The 18,017-nt window shown below is 39.5% G+C and overlaps 2 protein-coding genes across 2 annotated transcripts in view; both read right to left on the minus strand.

Moving 5' to 3' along the window:
• The window catches only part of BTBD9 (BTB domain containing 9), a 122,449-nt gene extending 115,378 nt beyond the window's left edge, over nt 1-7,071 (minus strand). Inside the window, exons 1-2 of the mRNA XM_074166452.1 lie at nt 7,012-7,071; nt 4,955-5,121 (exon numbers count right to left, since the gene is read on the minus strand). Coding sequence (XP_074022553.1) covers nt 4,955-5,036 — 82 coding nt within the window. The 5' untranslated portion in view covers nt 5,037-5,121; nt 7,012-7,071. The remainder of the gene's footprint in view (nt 1-4,954; nt 5,122-7,011) is intronic.
• A 1,929-nt stretch (nt 7,072-9,000) lies between these two features.
• Nucleotides 9,001-17,624, minus strand: GLO1 (glyoxalase I). Its single transcript, XM_074168024.1, has 6 exons — nt 17,523-17,624; nt 16,324-16,406; nt 14,776-14,916; nt 13,897-13,964; nt 12,677-12,766; nt 9,001-11,441 (listed from the first exon to the last, which is right to left on the minus strand). Exons 1-6 carry the CDS (start codon nt 17,601-17,603, stop codon nt 11,353-11,355), a joined length of 552 nt encoding a protein of 183 aa, XP_074024125.1. The 5' UTR covers nt 17,604-17,624; the 3' UTR covers nt 9,001-11,352.
• Nucleotides 17,625-18,017: the final 393 nt, after the last annotated feature.

Raw genomic sequence — 18,017 nt, forward strand, 5'->3', positions numbered from 1 at the left:
AAGGGAAAAAGGAAACAGCTAGTATTAGGAAGGGCACAAATATTAAAAAACAGCAAAGATCAAGCTGCGATTACAGAAAAAAAGCAACTAGTTTTAAGTTACCATATATTACAAGAAAAATGAAACCAATAGGTTTTTCCATTAAAGTTCATTTACAACAGGACTCGAGGTAGATTGCGTCGACAATTCTAGACAACAGAAAATATTTCATACAATTCTGTCACCTTACTGTTCTGTCAATCCATTTACTTAAAATAAAAAGCTTCCAACAAAAGGAATTAAAAACTAAACAACTTTAATTAAAGTTACCATTAGAAAGCAATTTTATCTGAATTAAAATGCACATAAATTATAAAGAAATAAATAATTTGATCAATTAAGCATAGTCTTAACTCCCAAGTCTCTACTGGAATCGTCGTTTTTGCAGAATTGCAATCAACTTTCCAGAACTGGGAGAAAATAAAACAGTCAGGATAGACGACTTCTGTTATTTACTAAAAGGTGTCAAAGAGCAAAGCTTTACAATGCACAATTCAATTTTCTTACCCTTTTCACTCAGTTTTCTTCACACCTTCTTGTTCCCTCCAATAGGTAAGAAAATAAATCCCCTAATATCTCTCAGACATAAAAGTAGGAGACTGTCCACTAATGTACAATATAGATTAATGCACTGGTCATATCTTCTATTGAATTATTTTCTTAATTCTTAATTCACAAGAGGTGTTAGTTTTGTTGGGTTTGGTTTATTTCAGCAACAGAGGCTTTCTATAGTCTCAGTAGCAAGAGCATCCACAGGAGAATTTAGGCCTTAAATCAGCTTCTATTGTTACACTTCAGTTTACTTTTAAATAAAAAGAGGTTGTCCATTTCAGATAATAACCATTGTTATTTTCAGAGACACCTTCTGTGCTCCAACGACTAGCCACTTTTCAAAACAGACACATACTTAGTGCTGAAGAAAGTACCACAAGAAGCAGGAAAATGATGAGGCCATACCCTGTACACAGCTAACGCATTAATCTTTCAAGTGAAATATTCATTACATAAATACATTTTTAAGCTATATTTTTAAAGTATTATTAGAAAATACGCATGTGTTTCCAGTCATTTCTACCCCAAAGAAAAGAAAACACACACATGGGGTGAAGTATTATTTCCACTTCTGTAACACTTGGAAACATTTAAGCAAAAAAATCAAGGTACTGTGGAAACATGGTCCCAAAGAACTTTAAACTAAACTAGAAAAAGTGATAGAAATAGAAAGTAAGATTTGAGAAAAATAGAGCATACTAAATTGATAGCACAGATCACAGCAGAAATGGGAACAAAACCCCAGCTTTCCTCAGGCTCTCTCTGCTACTTGAATTAGAAGATGCGTACCCGTGTGGCCATTACAGCGTGGAACCTGACACAAGAGTAAATTAATTTTTATGGGTTTTCATAATAACAGACTGTTTCTTCCATTTGCACTGGTTAATTTACAATTAGCTAAGACAACTCTGAACAGATTCATGCAACACACTTCCAGTAACATTTACTTTGTAACAAGCCAGATTAACTTAACTCACATCACTCCAGTTGGATCTATTTATACCAGCATAAATATTTATCACAACATAATTATTTGAGAGTTTATAGACAACAGTAAAATTGGAATGCCCTCAAAATATAAAACATTTTATTACACCAAAGGAGCAAACAAAATGATGTATTTGTTACTCTGCCACAAATCTCAAGCCTTTATACTTCTCCAAGACTTCTGTATCTTACAAGTCTATAATTGCTGTTGTTGATCGTCAGGTAACCCAACTATGCGCAAGTTACGTGCACATCAAGCAACACGGCACTGTCTCTCTTCAGCTAATTCCAATTTTGATTGATTAAGGAAGTTCATTTACGATACTTCATATATGTACATTTTGGTTTTTAAATCTATTTTTAATTCCATTTTTTCTGCATTCTAGTTCTTTTTTTCCTTCATCCACTCTTATCTCTAAAAAATAAGAACAGGTACTGCCTGCAAAAAACTGAGAGACTGTAAAAGTGATAAAGATAAGGGAATGCACACTAACTTTGCTGCCAGTAGCTGTGGATGTTGCCATGTGCCAATAGGGTGAAAAGTTCAAGGGAAAATTGTTTCCATTTCAAGTTAAATAAAATCAAAAGCACACTTCCCTCTCAAGGGGATATAAATCTCTCCAAACAAGAAACAGTGTATAGAAGAGGACAAAGTCTGAACTAGGGACACTCACTAATAAGTCGATGATGCCAGACCTTATGAACATCAAGACCCTGAACTACAGCAAGCAGTGAAAGCAGAAATTTAGAAATCCCTGTGTGTAAGCTGCAAGACAAATTTGTTTCAATGTTTCATGCTCTCCCAATTGCAGGTACAATGTACTATTCTAAATTACCAGTTTCAAACAAGAACATGCTGACCACGGGGAACACAGGACTCAAAGGATGGCTGCAAGCCTCTGGTGAAGGAGCCTTTCAAATGCTTGAATGACATAAAGTGTTGGAAACTGTTAACTTCATTAAATTGTGCACATGCTTTATATGCTTCTTGTGGGAAACGCTAGTATATTGAAGAAGAACTCGAACTCATTTATTTGTTTACTACTACACATTTCCAATGCAAGTTTCATCTCTATTGTGGATTTTCCATATAGAGGAGCCCAGTGAGAGCAGTCCCACCTTCAAAATACAGAATCAAATAATACATGACTTCAGACCTTCCCAGACTGGATTAATTAATGGTACAAATTCTGTCAACCTTTGAAGTGATGTGCACATTTCTTGTTTGAGGAAGTAAAAGGTAATATACCGCTTTAGTTGTGGCAAGTTGCTATGAGCTCACAACTTCCCTGTATAACTAAACATATGTTTTTCTAGTTGCAACTCAAAGTATTATTTATGATAAAAAAAGATAGATGCTGCTGGGATCTTGGCAAAACCCTTCAGGAGGATCCCTCTGGCATCTTCTGTCATCAAACAACATCACTCCTTTCAGAGAGTACAGGTGTTTCCTCTTCCTGGCGGTCAAAGAACACCTAACCAGCTTCAGAATACAAGCCTCTTGCAACACCATAACCTATTTCCAGGAGTTATTCAGAGTTAATTAACTGCTTCACGAGTCAGATGCTGCAGCTTTGTTCATGCCACAGAAATAAAAAAACCAAAACAGTCTTCTCGGTGAGTTTGAGGTGCCATTAAAACTGCAACACCACCAAAAGGCATCTGTTCAAGTCAGAAGGGCTACAAATCACTTCTGTCCAAGACCCCACCAGAAGTCATGCTTCTTGGTCGCCACCCTCAACAGTGAGCACATGAAAAACAAGGCTTAGGATTCATTACATAAGGCAATACGCAATATTACACAAAGGGTGTCATGGCTAGAAAAACAACAACAAAAGCTCTTCAGTTTTCAGCATGCTATATTTCTTTTTAGTAAGTAATCTGTAACCTGTTATGACATACTAAAATGTGATCTAGAAAATACAGCACCAACAGCACACACGTATCACATCTTCACTAAACAACTCTCAAACCAGAGCTGCAGTAAAGACTAGTACGAAGTCCCTTCTGTGCCTCCTCACCTGGGCTATCGCTAAAGAGTCCTCTGAAAGGCAGTGCTATTTCAATGAAACATGGAAGAGTTGTTTTTATATCCAGCACAGAAGAAGGAATTTAAGAAACTGTTCATGAATAATTTGGATTTTTTTTTTATATAAAATGAGTGAAAAATGTTTACATAACTGATAACCCCATTGAAACTTTAGAAATAAATGCAAGTAAACAGACTATTGCTAGAATTAAAAAAAAATTAAATAAATCTGGATTATAAACACTGAGCAAATAATTTCATACTCTTGAAACACTTCATCCTTCGTAATCTAGTTTGTACCTATCAAGATAATACAGATTTTGTCAGAATTACATGAAGGGAATTTTCTTAAATATAATTCTCTTATGTTGCTATTTTATCTAGAAAGGGGAATTCGTTCTCAGTTGATTGGAAAGGATTTGAGTAGTATTTCAACTTTTTGTAATTCAGTACTTCATAAAATATTTTGTTATGCATTAAATAAATTCCAGCAAAATATTATTTTAATTACAATTTCTATTACCGTAGACTCACAGAGAAGGTAGGCATGACAGTAAAGCTACTGTACAAACATACCATTGTTTCAAACCATATGGTTTGTTTTTTTTAATAGATATACACGTCTTTTTATACAAAAATATTTTGTTCTCTTAAGTTCTGGTACAATAAGCTAACATCTTAGGAAATAGGAATTTTTAGTAAATAGTTCAACATACCGAGTGTAACTCAAGTAAATACTTTGATTCTGTCAGAATGCTCCCTACAGAAGCTCCTTTGTACTTCTAACTAACAATAACAAAACTATGAATGAAAATTGTAACAGAAAAGGAAAAAAATACATGTACTAATACTTAGTATCCAATAACAACAATGTAATCAGTGCAGTATGAATTTATAGACACAGAATGTGAAAGATCACGTAAATTAAATTCACAGAACTTTCAAGTCTCATCTCCAACCTTTCTGTTGCGAAAGGATGAAAAGAAAAGCAAATGTTAACTCTGATTAATAGTAAATAACCATTCAATGACAGCATTTACTGTCAATTAGTACCAAGAAGTGTTTTGACTCAAAGCATAGAGGAAGTTATGCACTGCTCATCTGCAAGCACATTCTCACTATTTAAGTGCTGTAGTGCTAATGTTTTATGTTCTGCTCAGAGACCTATTCCGCTGACCAAAGAGCAGGAATAAGTTTAGCTACATACAAAGAACAATATAGTAAGCACAGATTATTTACTAACACACATATAAAATAGGTATTAATGCACTTGATATAACCTGGTTAAAATGGCATACAACTAAACCCTTAAGATAAAATCTCAAGAAAATACATTGGTCCACTCACCAGTAAAGCTGTCTGAAGATCCACAGTGGACGTAGCCTGTAGGCAGATGACCAACTTCCTGAAAACTAGGGTTCTTTGCCATTCTGAACAACTGATGGATTGAACAGCAAGCTCATAGAAACGCTACTGAACAACATCCAGCTGCACAGCAACAACTGTACCATTTCCTGAAACAATGCATGAAATATACGCCATCAGAAACAGAGGCATGTAGCCTATGGCAAAAGTGAGTGAGATGCATATTTCTCAGTTAAATTTTTTGTGGAAATAAATTCTTAAAAAAATCCCTCCATTCTATGGGAAAATTTCTAATAAAATTAGAACATAACATTAGAATTTAACTTTGACCATTTATTTTTTTAACCATCAAAAAAGACGGTAACATACCACCATTCACTTGTTCACTATAAGCTACAAAAATTTCATCCTGACATTCTTGATACAGCATTAACATCCCTGAGAACACTGTTTTCCCACATGGATATCCTAATTAAACCAGGTCTATACAAATTGTATGACACACATTTTATTACCGACACATACAAAGTTCCCTAAGCGTTCTTGCCAGCTAAAGGTTTTGGGCATTTTGTTTGGGTTTTGGTTGTTTGTTTTTTTGCAATACTTCAGGCAGTTGCAGATCTTTCTTCTGTGCAAGCCTTTAATTTTACAAACAGGAAAACAAACCAAAACTGTAGGGTGAGGAAACACAGAAATATAGAGGCTTTATTTGTTTAAATACATAACCAACATAATGAGTCTCTCTGGACAAGTATAAATTATTGTTATTCTTCCCATCATACCTGCCAGCAAGAAAAATAAACTGTATTTAATTTGTTAAACAGATGATACCTTGATCTATGAATTCTCTCATAAGAGACACTCTAATCTTCTTTAAAGTGTATGTTTAAGGAGGCAAGGGAGGAATAGGAAGAAAAAAATATTTTCAGGTAGTCTCATGAAATGGAAAGTAACCACACCTTAACCAGCAAATTGAAAACAGATGTTTGACAAAGAAGATCTCCTGGCTTTTGGAGAGTGACATGTAATATGTAAATATTTATTCCCACAAGTACTGTATATTATCAAATTGGCGTGTATTATCAAAACGTATTCAAAAGCCATTTATGAAAATGTTTGTGATGGTCTTTTTAGATAAACGTAAGTGACTAGACCACAAGAGAACAGTATTCTTCAAGCATCTGATTTACAGATTTGTAACAGAAGATACATCAAACACACCTGCGTTGTGAGCAGGCTCAAATTAAATCTTAAAACACACAAAAAAAATAAGTGATCCCAGCACAGAGCTTTGGGAGAGGTCCATGTGCTCTGCTTTAAAAATAACGCAAGCACAGAGTGTTGCTCGGCAAGCAAGATCACAGGCAGGTTGCTAAAAAGTTAACATCAAGTTGGCTTTTTTAAGAGCCTGATAATACGACAGCTTCCTCTAAGTCAAAAGCAATTTAAATGACTCACAGCAGTGAGCAATTTGCAAGTTCAGAACTAAGACCCCAGGAGAACCAGGGAAAATTCTGCGTGTACTATCAAACTGTCAAAATACTGACCCTGTATAAAGGCCGTAACAGGGTCTTGCAAAGCGCAGGGGCTGGCAAAGGGGAAGGCAGGTGAAGCAGGCGCATCGCACCCACGGCCGGGAGGGCGGCCGAGAGCCAGCGACTCGCCCAAGGTCGCGCCCGCCCGGGGCAGCCAGGGCCGCCGCCTCCCCACACACCGCCTTCCACGCCTGGAGGCGCCGGGGAGGCGACCCCCGCCCGCCCGGCCTCCCTCCGCGAAAAGGCGCCTCAGGCGAAACCCCTTCATCGCCCGCCGCCTCCTGCGGCCGAGCGCTTCCTCGGCCCGCAGTCGCCCCACCGCCCGCCCGCTCCCGGGTCGACCTGTCCGCACCCGTGGGAGCCGCTGGCGGCGGGCAGCAGGTCGGCCCGCCGAGGGGCCGCCAGCGCCCACCGTGGGGGAGGCCCCGGGAGCCGCCGCCCGGCCATCACGAATCCGCTCCAGCAGGGGGACGCGCCCGACCGCAACCCTCCCCCGGGACTCACCGGCCACAACGACGACAAGGCCTCCACCCCCCCAGCCCCGCTGCCGTCGCTACGTCAAGCGACGCGGTGACGCCACTTAGCAACCGCAGCCGTCCTCCTGCGCGCTGACGTAAGCGAGCACCCTCGGGAGCCGGTCTCGGTGGCGCCCTGCGCTTTCTTCGGCCTCCGTAGTTCCGTTCGCCCAGCGCCGGGTTTCCTCTTCCGGCCACAGAGCGGGGGCGGCCGGAGGCAGAACGGCAGCCGATGGGCCGGGCCAGTGGAAGAGCGCTCGGGGCTTGGCCCTGTGGCAGCGCTGGCAGGAGCCGCGGGCATCTCTGCAGCCAGTCGCGCTCCTGCGCCCCCCCGCTCAGGGGCGGGGGGGAAGGCCGGGGTGCCCGCCGGCACCGCGCTCGGTGAGCCGGGAGAGGCCGGGGCCGCGGCAGTGCCAGTGGAGCTGCTCTAGGCGGGTGTTGGAATAGCGGCGTCCCAGGTAGGGCTGTCTGGGTCCTTCATGGCTGCGTCCACCTGTCAGCGGATGGCAGCGTTTGTCAGGAACCGGAGACTCGTTCAGGCACCAGGGACGTTTAGACGCCCAGCCCTTATGAAATAGCGACTGATGTTTAACCTTCCCCGCCGTTCACATCTGCTGGTGCTCGGCGGCGTCCAAAATACACATTTCCTTTATTTTAAGAGTAACGGGGCTCTTACCGGTCTCCCAGGAGAGCAGAATACGGGGGGATCGGTGAGAGACCGGGAAGCACAGGGCTACGCTGCCTCCCGTCCTGTCCGTATGGAGAACGGGGACCTGCTCCACATGACCATTGGCTTAATTTCTACTGTTCCGCATTAAACTGAACTGAGGCCCTCCACGTGGCAAAGTGCTACATGCTATTTAATTCCATGCTTTATTTAGCAGAAGTGTTACCTTGGAAAAAGTAAAAATAACATTATCTGTAAACATCAAATAATTTCAAAAGTTTTTACAACTAAAATCTGTAACACCTTTTGCAGGCTAAAAGAATCATTAAATGTTTGTCTTTAATAGCTTATTCTTGGATTTCGTAACTGAGAATAGTGGGTTTAATTAGTTCTTAGTATGGCAAGCAGCAGTAAGTTTTTTCAACACACCTTGCCCACTTCATGATATTGCTCTAACTACTTTGTAGATGCCAGTGTTTCTACTATTTTCCTATTACCTCATCATCTATCTATCCCATTGTCTACACTTCGTCAAGCACATAAAAAACCCAAAGGTCATTCCAAGATTAGCAAACATGCTTAGAATATTTGAGTACTAAGCAGAGAACTTTGACGTAGCCTGCTCCTCCTTGTGTAGTTACCACTGAACTACCTATGCGCACCCTTTGCCTTATTCATCTGATTTATGAACTATCCCGGTTTTAATTACTGGATTCCACATAATTGGGTCAGTAGGTTTTCCAGTCACACCTGTACTTTGAAGTGTAGTGAAACGAGTCTAAATGAAACACTGTACGCTGATAAAATACGAACCACCGAGTTCCGTGCTCGTAAAATTGGTCATAAGGCTTTAGATGATATATCTGTATTGACTGAAATAAAATTTAGTTTTATACAACTTCACTTATACTACTATTAGTCTAAATAATTTTTCTACTCACAATTTAATGTGAGATTCTGAATGGTAAGGAACTGCAGTTAGCACTTGTGCTTCAGTTGGGTTTTACTTGATTTTAAGTTCCTGTTTCAGAACAGCAGCAGCAGAAGGGATGCATATGAAAAATGCAGTTTATCCATCAAATCCTATGTAACCTGCAATCAACTGAGTGCTTTGTCTTATCGTGGTAGCTCTCATGCTTCTTGATGCTATTCTCATCCTACTAACTTCAGGAGATAGCGTACTAAAATTACACTACAATAGTCTTCAAACTAAGAGTTCTCTTAATTGCTGCTGGAGGATATTCTGCAATATTGCGTACCTTTCAAAGTAAGGCGAGGTTTCAAGAGTCAGCTGAGCCAACCTAACTTTGTGCTGTGCTAAAAGGAACAACTTTATTTACTCATTCGGGAGACTAAGGGAGTCTTGAACTGGCTCCTGTTTTCTCCTTAAGAAACTCAGCACAAAAATAACCCAGCATGCAAGAAAATCTTTGCCACTTTAAAAAACTGTATTAGCCTGCTTGGAGTCAGGGGTGCAATGTCAGAAGCCCAGCCTCTGGGAGGAAGATGACACTGAGATCGTGTGGTGACAGCTATTAAGACAGCTCCCTTACTCAGGAGGTCTCACTCCAAACAGTAGTAACTAAATTGTCCCTATCAAAATGACCTAATGTACAGGAGAATCACCAACTGCATAAGGAATGAGACAAGGAACAGGGTAGGCATTAGTTCTGCAAGTATAGGAGGGCAAAAATAAAGAATGCAACCATGAGCAAAGTGTTTATTGTTGCAGGAAAAAAAAAGGTAACTTGGCAAATATTCAAGAAGGGAAAGAATCTCTTATCTGAATGACACTGATAAGGCACCACCTAAAGTACAGTATCTGTAGATACTTGTAGAGAACAGCCAGAAAATGTCATAAAAATGACCATTTAAAATATCAGGGGAGCTTCATATAACAAATAGAAAACTGAAGAAAAGGTTATCTTTTGAGTTACTATGTCTACCTTCCAATGAATTTATGATTGCTTGCACATCTGTACGGGGTATTAAGCAGAGCAATAGTTCTCACAATCCTTTTTCCAACACCTAAGGCTCAGATGAAGCATATAATCTATTTTACTCATTTCCAAGGGTAAACAAAATACTTGGATTAAGTTACATGAATGGTTGTTCACCTGGAGTGCTGTAAAATTACCGAGTTTATATATGCTATCATGTTAAGATGAGGCAGACAGAATTAAGGATTTTTCAAATAAGGAGACAGGACAGTAACACTTAGCATTTAAGTCATTAACATCTACATTAGCGCAGTAAAATCCAATGTAATACTGCCTACATTTCTGTTTTAACTTATAAGACAGGGAGTTATTGACAGTTATTATCATCTGTGGACATTAAGTTACTAAAACATCCTGCTAATCAAGTCAGTTCTCTTCTTCACTACTGTACTCCCAATTCCTATTCTATCTTTCATCACCATATTTCTTCTCAATAATCCATGAACCAAAACAAACAGCCTTTCAGTTATCTAGGATTCAACAATTAGCAAAGGAACAGGTCATACTGCTTTAAAATTATTTTGTAGTTTGCACCAACGCTTTATTTGGAAATGAACTGCAATGCCATTACACTATTCCATAGTCACATAACTGAAGACTTAGTAGAAATTAAGTGCTACTTGAACCACAGAAAGGGCAGAGGGTTTTTTCCTTGTTGGAAGGAAAAACAGGGTTTAAAAACCTGGCATGTATTGCGCTGTTCATAACAGGTGGAACAGCATAAAAATCAAATATGTAACATATGTAAATGTTACATATTTTCCTGCTATTTACAGGTATCATTTCAATAACCGTCACTCATTCTGAGAGGGCAGATCAAAACATCTACTAGTAGGAAGCTGTTGTTTCAAATACTCTTTTTCATTAAATTCCTAATGCAGAACGCACAGAGCATTTAAGTTAAATATAGCCCCAGACTTTCATTGAAAGAAAAATTGTAAGCAAGTTTTTTCTAGTGTTGGAAGAGACAAGAAGGATCACTGAGTTAGCAACTATGAGACCTCTTATCTTGGCTGTCATTCAGCAGGCAGAAGCTGAAAGACTGAATTCTTTCTGCTGGACTGATTTATTGCCTCAGCAAAGTTTCTTGTTCCAGGCTGTTTAAAGCTGCTCCTTAAAGAGTTTTGCTTGGCACAGCATTAGGACTTTCATAAACATGCTACTACTCAAAGTTAGCCTGACATTTTATTTTCTAGTATATAAGACAGAGCATGAAGCCTTCAGGATCCTTTGACTTCATAAAAAAAGTACCCTGAAGTTTGTTTTTTTTTCATCCTTGTTGAAAATCATCACTAGTAACACAGGATTTTGTTGTTGTTCTTGTTAGTTTTTATCTAAACAGTGTGAGATGCAGTGAATTTCTGGTCACATATCTTTTGAGAGTGTTTATTGAAATATTAACATAATCGGTGTTCTAGAGGAGAATCTGTGTACATGCTCTTCCAAAAGATGGTTGAGCATTCCTAATTGGAAGCAAATTGTAGTGGCATCACAGGACAACAAAAAGGAATTCAAGTACACTGAGGTCCCAGGGGATAGTTTTAGAGGAGACTCTGAACATGACTGATTCCTCTCTATTAAGCGAGAATTTCATTAACGCTGTTATAGATCTTCTCCGGGGGCCTGAAGGTGTGCATCTCCTATATAATATACTTCATCAGAACTAAGTAAGAGTCACCATGTGGTTAGGATTCAAAATTTCAATCCAGTAGCCATCAGGATCCTGAACAAACGCAAGTCCTTTCATTTTACCTATTAGCACAAAAAAAAAAAAAAAGATAAAGTTAGGACTACATGACTAGTTCTTAATGTCAAATATGACTACTTTGAGAAGTAGTTTTCCTTTTTCTTCCTTTTGCATGGCAATTAGTTCAAATTTAGAGAGCTAATTCTGAAACACCCAGATTAGTTTTTAATCAGCTTAGATCTTTGTATGCTAAATTGTCAATCTTGCTCTCAACAAAGCTGTAGATTAAAGTCACTTTGAAATTGTATCTTTTGTCAATTGAAATAATTTTTCTGCATATGCCCCTGTAAGTGTTCATTCTCTAAATTCACTTAAGTCTCTTTTCAATTACTTGTTCTTATTCCTCTAGCAAGGAATCTAGAAGCTCAACTGCAATATGTGTAAACTGAAGCTTCATGTATTAATGTTACTTTCAAACTAAAAAAAAAAAACCCCACTGTTAGTACAGGCAACAGTCTGCCTTCTATAGCCAGAAGGAAGAAGTATCACAGATTTGTGCATGGTGCTGAGTATTAGATGTCCATTTTGGAATGCATAGGTCCTAGAACTCTCACGAGGTCTCTTCATGAAAGAGAATCCAGTTGAAAAATGCAAAACTTCTCACCACTGACTTCTTTAGCATTTTAGGCTATTTAGGCTATTTTACATAGACATTCTTGGTTCATGTATTCTCTAGACACTTGAGCTATACATTATGCATTTTTTTTACTAGAAGTTATAACATCAAATATGATAGAGACTAATGAGGCTATTTCTACCAGAGCTGACAGAACAGTTAAAATTATAATAGCTAGCAGGTGGCATTAGTGGATTTAAATAAAAATTGCCAGAAAAGTTAATTACTCCATTTTAATAGGTGGAAGTAATTAGTCTTCTGAGTCATCTTATTCCACATGATAAGAACCAAACAAATAAGAAATGTTGGAATTTGATCCATGTTAAAGTAAATTCTGCGATAACTCTAGGCAGTGGTATACATAGTAAACATGACATCAACGGAGCACGTGAATTTTAGCGAGGATCAGACTACCTACAGAAGGCATGTAGCTAGACTGATTAGCTATTGTTACCGAGATGGATCTATTGTTAGTTTTGCCCACTGTGTAAGAAAGCGTACGGGTAACTTCTAAGCAGTGACAACTACTAGAAATGTACTACCTTGCTTTATAGGTAGATCTACTAGGCAGAATATATTAAAAACAAGGAAGAAAATTGACTTGCATTTCTAATCAAGACTTACCATCATCTGGTTTCTTCACAAATTTCACTCCTAGTTCTTCAAACCTCTTACAAGCTTTATGGACATCAGGGACAGCAATTCCAATGTGGCCTGTGCAACAAAGTAAAAAAAACGGAGTATACTGTAAGTATTGCTGAGTGTTCTAGGAAAAGGTTTGCTCAGCATTTCATCTTGTGCTAAAAGTTTACATGCTGTAGTTCACATAAGATATTATTCTATACAAGAAAAAAACTGCTTCCAGAAAGACAAGCATTTTGGGTATTAACATTATTCTCCTTCACAAAGTTGGCTTTTTGATAATGCCTTTTAAATTAGGAACTCTAGAGTTAAAATATCTCATATTGTTTAGATGAGAATATTATCTAGAATAGGAAAAAGTAAGATTTTCAATCAAACTGTTTTATCTGTATTTCCTTTCTTGAAGCATGTCCAAATAACAGCATTTTGTTGCATTTGCTCAGTTCAACAGTACACAGAGTTTATCATTAGTGCTCTATTTGTAGAGACTAACACTAGCACTATGCAAGGCCTGAGCTTACAAATCAATTCAGAAGCTTTAAATGTCAAGTGGCTACACTGAGTATGAAACTTATTTCACAAGCCAGTGACCTTTCAAGCACTCAAAATATCAAATCAAGCCACACAAACACTATACTCAGTGCTACAAACAGAATTCTCCTTCTAGCTTCAAGTGGGTAAACAGTGGATTATAAAATAGAAATCCAAATATAAATCAGCCTGAACACCATGATAATCAGATACACAAGAGCAATTACCGTTCTTCATTCAGTAGCTACTATTAGCATGTGTTTGCTTGCCAAAGGATTAGATTCTTTATAAAAAGTGTAACTGTGGCTCATTACTCTGAAACACATTTGTTGACCTATTTTCATGATCTTTCACAGCATTACATGCTGGAAGAAGAGAGGTAAAGCATGAGATGCAACTTCCCTTCTTTCCAAGTGGCTGTACGTTTTCTTCAAAGTAGTAACCTACTAGAAAAGTCTTTTCATCCATATAAGTTTAAAGTATTTTCTCTATTAGTCCTCATAAAAATAAAGCCTACAGCACATGCTTACCCAATAACCTTTGCACAGAATTTACTCTGATGTCTTCTAAAAAACACTTGAAACACTGTTTTTCCCCAATACATGAGAGAAAAAAATGTAATCACAATAAACCAAAGCTTAAAAACTGCAAACACAAAACTAAAGACCTACCAAATCCTCGGGGATCTGAATTGCCATTGTGGTAAGACTGATTTTCATCATTTTCAGTGCCCCAGTTGCTGTGAGAAATAATTATTATATATTGAAGAAAAGCATCAAAATTAACAAATCCTAAATGTTCAGTTTCCTCAGGAAGGTAAGTTGTTTCTCCTAAGAAACCAAAGAATTTCAGCTGTGGCTGCATTCACTAAGCTATCAAGATTTCCCCTAGTCACAGGTCCTAGGGATAGTCTTGGGGCTGATCCAGTCATGTTCACAGCCCTTCACTAGCATTCAGGTTCTACATTTGAACAAATCAGAGACACTCTTGTCTCATTCAGATTAGAAAGAAGGTTGCGCTGCGTGAGACGGTTTATCTACCCATCACTGAGGAACACTGAGGGTTGCAGGTCCTCAAGTCAACAAAGACGGGTATTTTGGAGATTCTTTCTGTACAATTACCATGATTAGTAGTATTAACCAAATTGTCTTGTTTACAGGAAGTGTATGTTTTGACTTAATACCTCTTTTGATTAGATTGCAAAAGCAATAGCTATCCATTATTAGGATGCTCTGGGGATCCAAATAAAACTCTAATCACGCTGAGTTTTTCTAAGTTGTGTGGCTTCCCTACCCAGATGGCATGCATACTCAAAATACAGCGAGCATTATTTCGTATTTATGTACCACTGTTCACCTAGCAGTTTGGAAGAGCTCGGAAAAAGAATGCCAAGTATCCAAGATCTCAAACATATTTTAAGGCTGTAGGACAGAGAATATGTTTCCACAGTAATGATTACATTTTTTATTCAATCCAACAGGATTTACACTCATACACTTGCATTTAATCACTGTTAGCTAAATATCATCTCTCATTATATTAATACTTACTGTGTCAGTTCAAGTGTAGCTTTTCTAGAGAAGGTCCAGGGTGTTCTCTCAGCTTTATCTTTTGGGATATCATTTTTATCTTCATATGCCAGGAAGTAGAGCGAGAACTTCATGGCAGGAAAGTCAAATTTTTGAAGCAGTCTAAATGGCAACAATTATTTCGAAATAGTAACTTTAAAAGATAATCAGGTAGCTTGCAAATAAACCAAGATGCTTCCCTCATAGAAGAATTATTACTGTGATTTTTTTGCCTTCCTGACTGTAATCCATATCTTAAAGCATTTAAATTTTGAAGTATCAAATAGAAACACTCCAGAACATATTACAAACCTACAAAAATTAGAAAAATCAATATTTTAAAGCTGACCTATCAAGTAACTGAATGGCAAAACCAGTAAAGGCTTGCATCTTGAGGTTGTCACTCTGTTACTTGTCTGTACTTCCTCGGGAAGATCTTTATCCACCTTAAAATATCACCAAGGAATAAAAAGATTTGCTTTGAAACTTTACTTTGTTCTGGGGAGCTCACTGGCACCAGACAAAGCTTAAAAATACAAAGCTTTCAGGACTGAAAAACAAACATACCTTTAGATGAAATATTTTTACCATTTCAATAGCTAAGTATAATGATACAATTTAATCAATTAAAAAATACTTGAGGTCAGAAAAAGTTGCTTATAATATGTATCCCTTTGCTAGATGCAAGAAGTCACCCACTTTTCTGTGAAATATTTGATACATCTCTATTCTCACCTCCTTTCTAGAGATGGTGTGGCATACTTCAAACCATTTTTATGTACGACATTTAACCAGAAAAAGTAGGCATGCAAAGCAAATCTAATTTTTTTTTTTCATTTTACTAGGTATATAATTCTAATTTTCTCAAGCCCACATGTTCACTAAAGTGGAAGTAGTTTATTTTACTCCAGTTTGGACTTATTTCAAGATGTTTAAAACCATGCTAGAATTTTGTTTTGCAGTAACTCATTTCAAGAGTTTCAACGTTCAACTCATTTCAACGTCAAGAATGTGCAAAGAGCCTTAGCATAAACATGTTAGGCTACTGCAGGGCATCTGCCTCTCAACAGCCTTCTCCAAAAGAATGAGTTTGAACCCCATCTCCAGCTTCCACTGCCTTGTTCTCTTACGAGCAGAGGTGGTCATAAGCCACCCCCAAGAACTAGGAGAAAACTTAATTTCAAGATTTATAGCAATGACTCCTGATTATAAGCACTGTCATGAAAGTTACCAGATAGCTACAGGCTCAGTGAGGAGGAAATAAACAAGTTGTACACTGATAATTAGTGACCTATTTAAGAAAAAAAGAAATTTCTAGTCAAGGCCAATATTATTTCATTTACAGCTTAGGCATTAACTGTGCCATGGGAGTTCTCAGAGATTGCCAGACTGTCCAGCTGGGCACCAGGTCATGGGCCAACATTGTTTATATACTTAGACCAATTAGTATAATTACATCAAAATAACAAAAACTTTTCAGAAGAATAGTAGAAAAGAACAAAATTATTGTGGCATACAACTTCTACTCACGTCATTCCAAGAATTCTTGTATAAAAATCCAGTGACTTCTTAGGATCCTTCACTCTTAGCATTGTCTGCTGAAACATAAAATCCTGTGGGGAAAAATACATCAACAAGAAATTGATTATGGGTGTTAGTAAAGATGCTAGTTACTAATTAATCTAAAACTAGCAGGTTTAGAAGTAACAAATAGAGTACTACAGTAAGTGTAAATAAAACCTTTTGTCCTAATCCTACACATACAGATTTGTGTTAAATAAATATGCCTTTGTAACACAATGTTTAAAACAAATAAACAAAACCACCAGTGGTATCACTCAATATATATTATCAGTGGTATCAAAAGAGGGTATCACTCTTATCTTTATTATTATTTTATGGAGCTGTACTACACATGAACCACTTTGCATCTAAGCACGTGATTATTTGGGTGTTACTGCAGACATAGAAGTTAAATAAAGCTGAACTCATGAACGCATTATTTTTATTATTTCATTGCACAGGTGTTGAATTTCTGTCAAGCTTCATGATCTCATGGCAGCAAAACTGGTCTGCAATTCTTGCAAGGCTATTTCTCTCAATCCACTGGGTAACTTTATACACCAAGGGCTATGAACAACTAAGTGGATGAAAAGTGAAAGACAGGATAGACTTCACAGGTGTATTAAAAGAAAAAAAAAAAAAAAAAAAGAGATGTAGAACAACCGAAATGCAATTACAAGGTTCTAATAAAAAAAATAAAATCGTTCGGGGGATTTTTTTTGCAATCCTGGCATGAGCTGGCCGAAGAGCCCCCGGAGGCCGTGTCCCAGCGCAGCCGCTGTCTCCCCTCAGCCCCAGCTTGACCGCGGCTCCGAGCACCGGCAAAAGGGCCGACCCGGCCGAGCGCGCCGCGGCCGGCCCGGCCACCCGGCGGGACGGCACCGGGGCTGGCAACCACTGGCCCAGCGGATCCGCCCTTCACCACGATAGTGAAACCGAGCCGGGTGGCCCGACCCCGAGCCGGCCTCCCCACGCAAGGATGCACCCCGAGCGCCGGGACAGCTCCCCGCGAGCTGTCTCCGGCCACCCTTTTCGCTCGCCCGCTCCGGAACCCTTCTCGGCCCCATAACGCCTCCCACCCTCCGCACCTCCGTCCGGCAAACGGAGGGTGGGCCAAGGCGCGCCTGCAGCCCCCGGGGCGACCTCGTCACCCCCAGCCACCCCACCTTCGTGCTGGCATCCGGCTCCGAGCAGGCGCCGTAGGCCGCTTCGTCGCTGAGGCCGCAGAGCTCCGCTGTGGCCGCCATGTCGGGCGAAGAGGAGGAGGCGGTGGCGGCGGCCGGGGGAAGGCGGTGCCTTGCTTCGCTCCGCCCCGGGGTCCCCAATGGAACGCGTAGGTGTCGGGGAAGGTCCGGGGCTGCCTGGTGGTTTCTATAAGCATTAACGGGAAGGAGCCCTCCCTCGCCCCGACTGTGGAGTTAATTAGCCGAAGTGTGGAACGAACCCAGGAATCCTTCACGTTGCCGTGAGGGTGCGCTCGCTGCTGCGGGCAAGCTGAGGGTGCTGTACCCAGCTCTGATGGAAGAGCGCTGGTTTTTTGTAAATCATAGCATGGTTTAGTTTGGAAAGGACCATAAAGATCATCTAGTTCCAACCCCCTGCCATGGGCAGGGACACCTCCACTAGAGCAGGTTGCTCAAAGCCCCATCCAGCCTGGCCTT

This window comes from Numenius arquata, chromosome 2, assembly GCF_964106895.1.
Source record: "Numenius arquata chromosome 2, bNumArq3.hap1.1, whole genome shotgun sequence".
Lineage (NCBI taxonomy): Eukaryota > Metazoa > Chordata > Aves > Charadriiformes > Scolopacidae > Numenius > Numenius arquata.

Coding starts and splice junctions, on each gene's coding strand:
- GLO1 (XM_074168024.1), bottom strand. CDS start 17,603: ATGGCGGCCACAGCGGAGCTCTGCGGCCTCAGCGACGAAGCGGCCTAC. Junction 14,917..16,323: donor ACAAGAATTCTTGGAATGAC/GTGAGTAGAAGT, acceptor GTTGCCATTTAG/ACTGCTTCAAAAATTTGACT. Junction 12,767..13,896: donor TTCAGATCCCCGAGGATTTG/GTAGGTCTTTAG, acceptor TTTGTTGCACAG/GCCACATTGGAATTGCTGTC.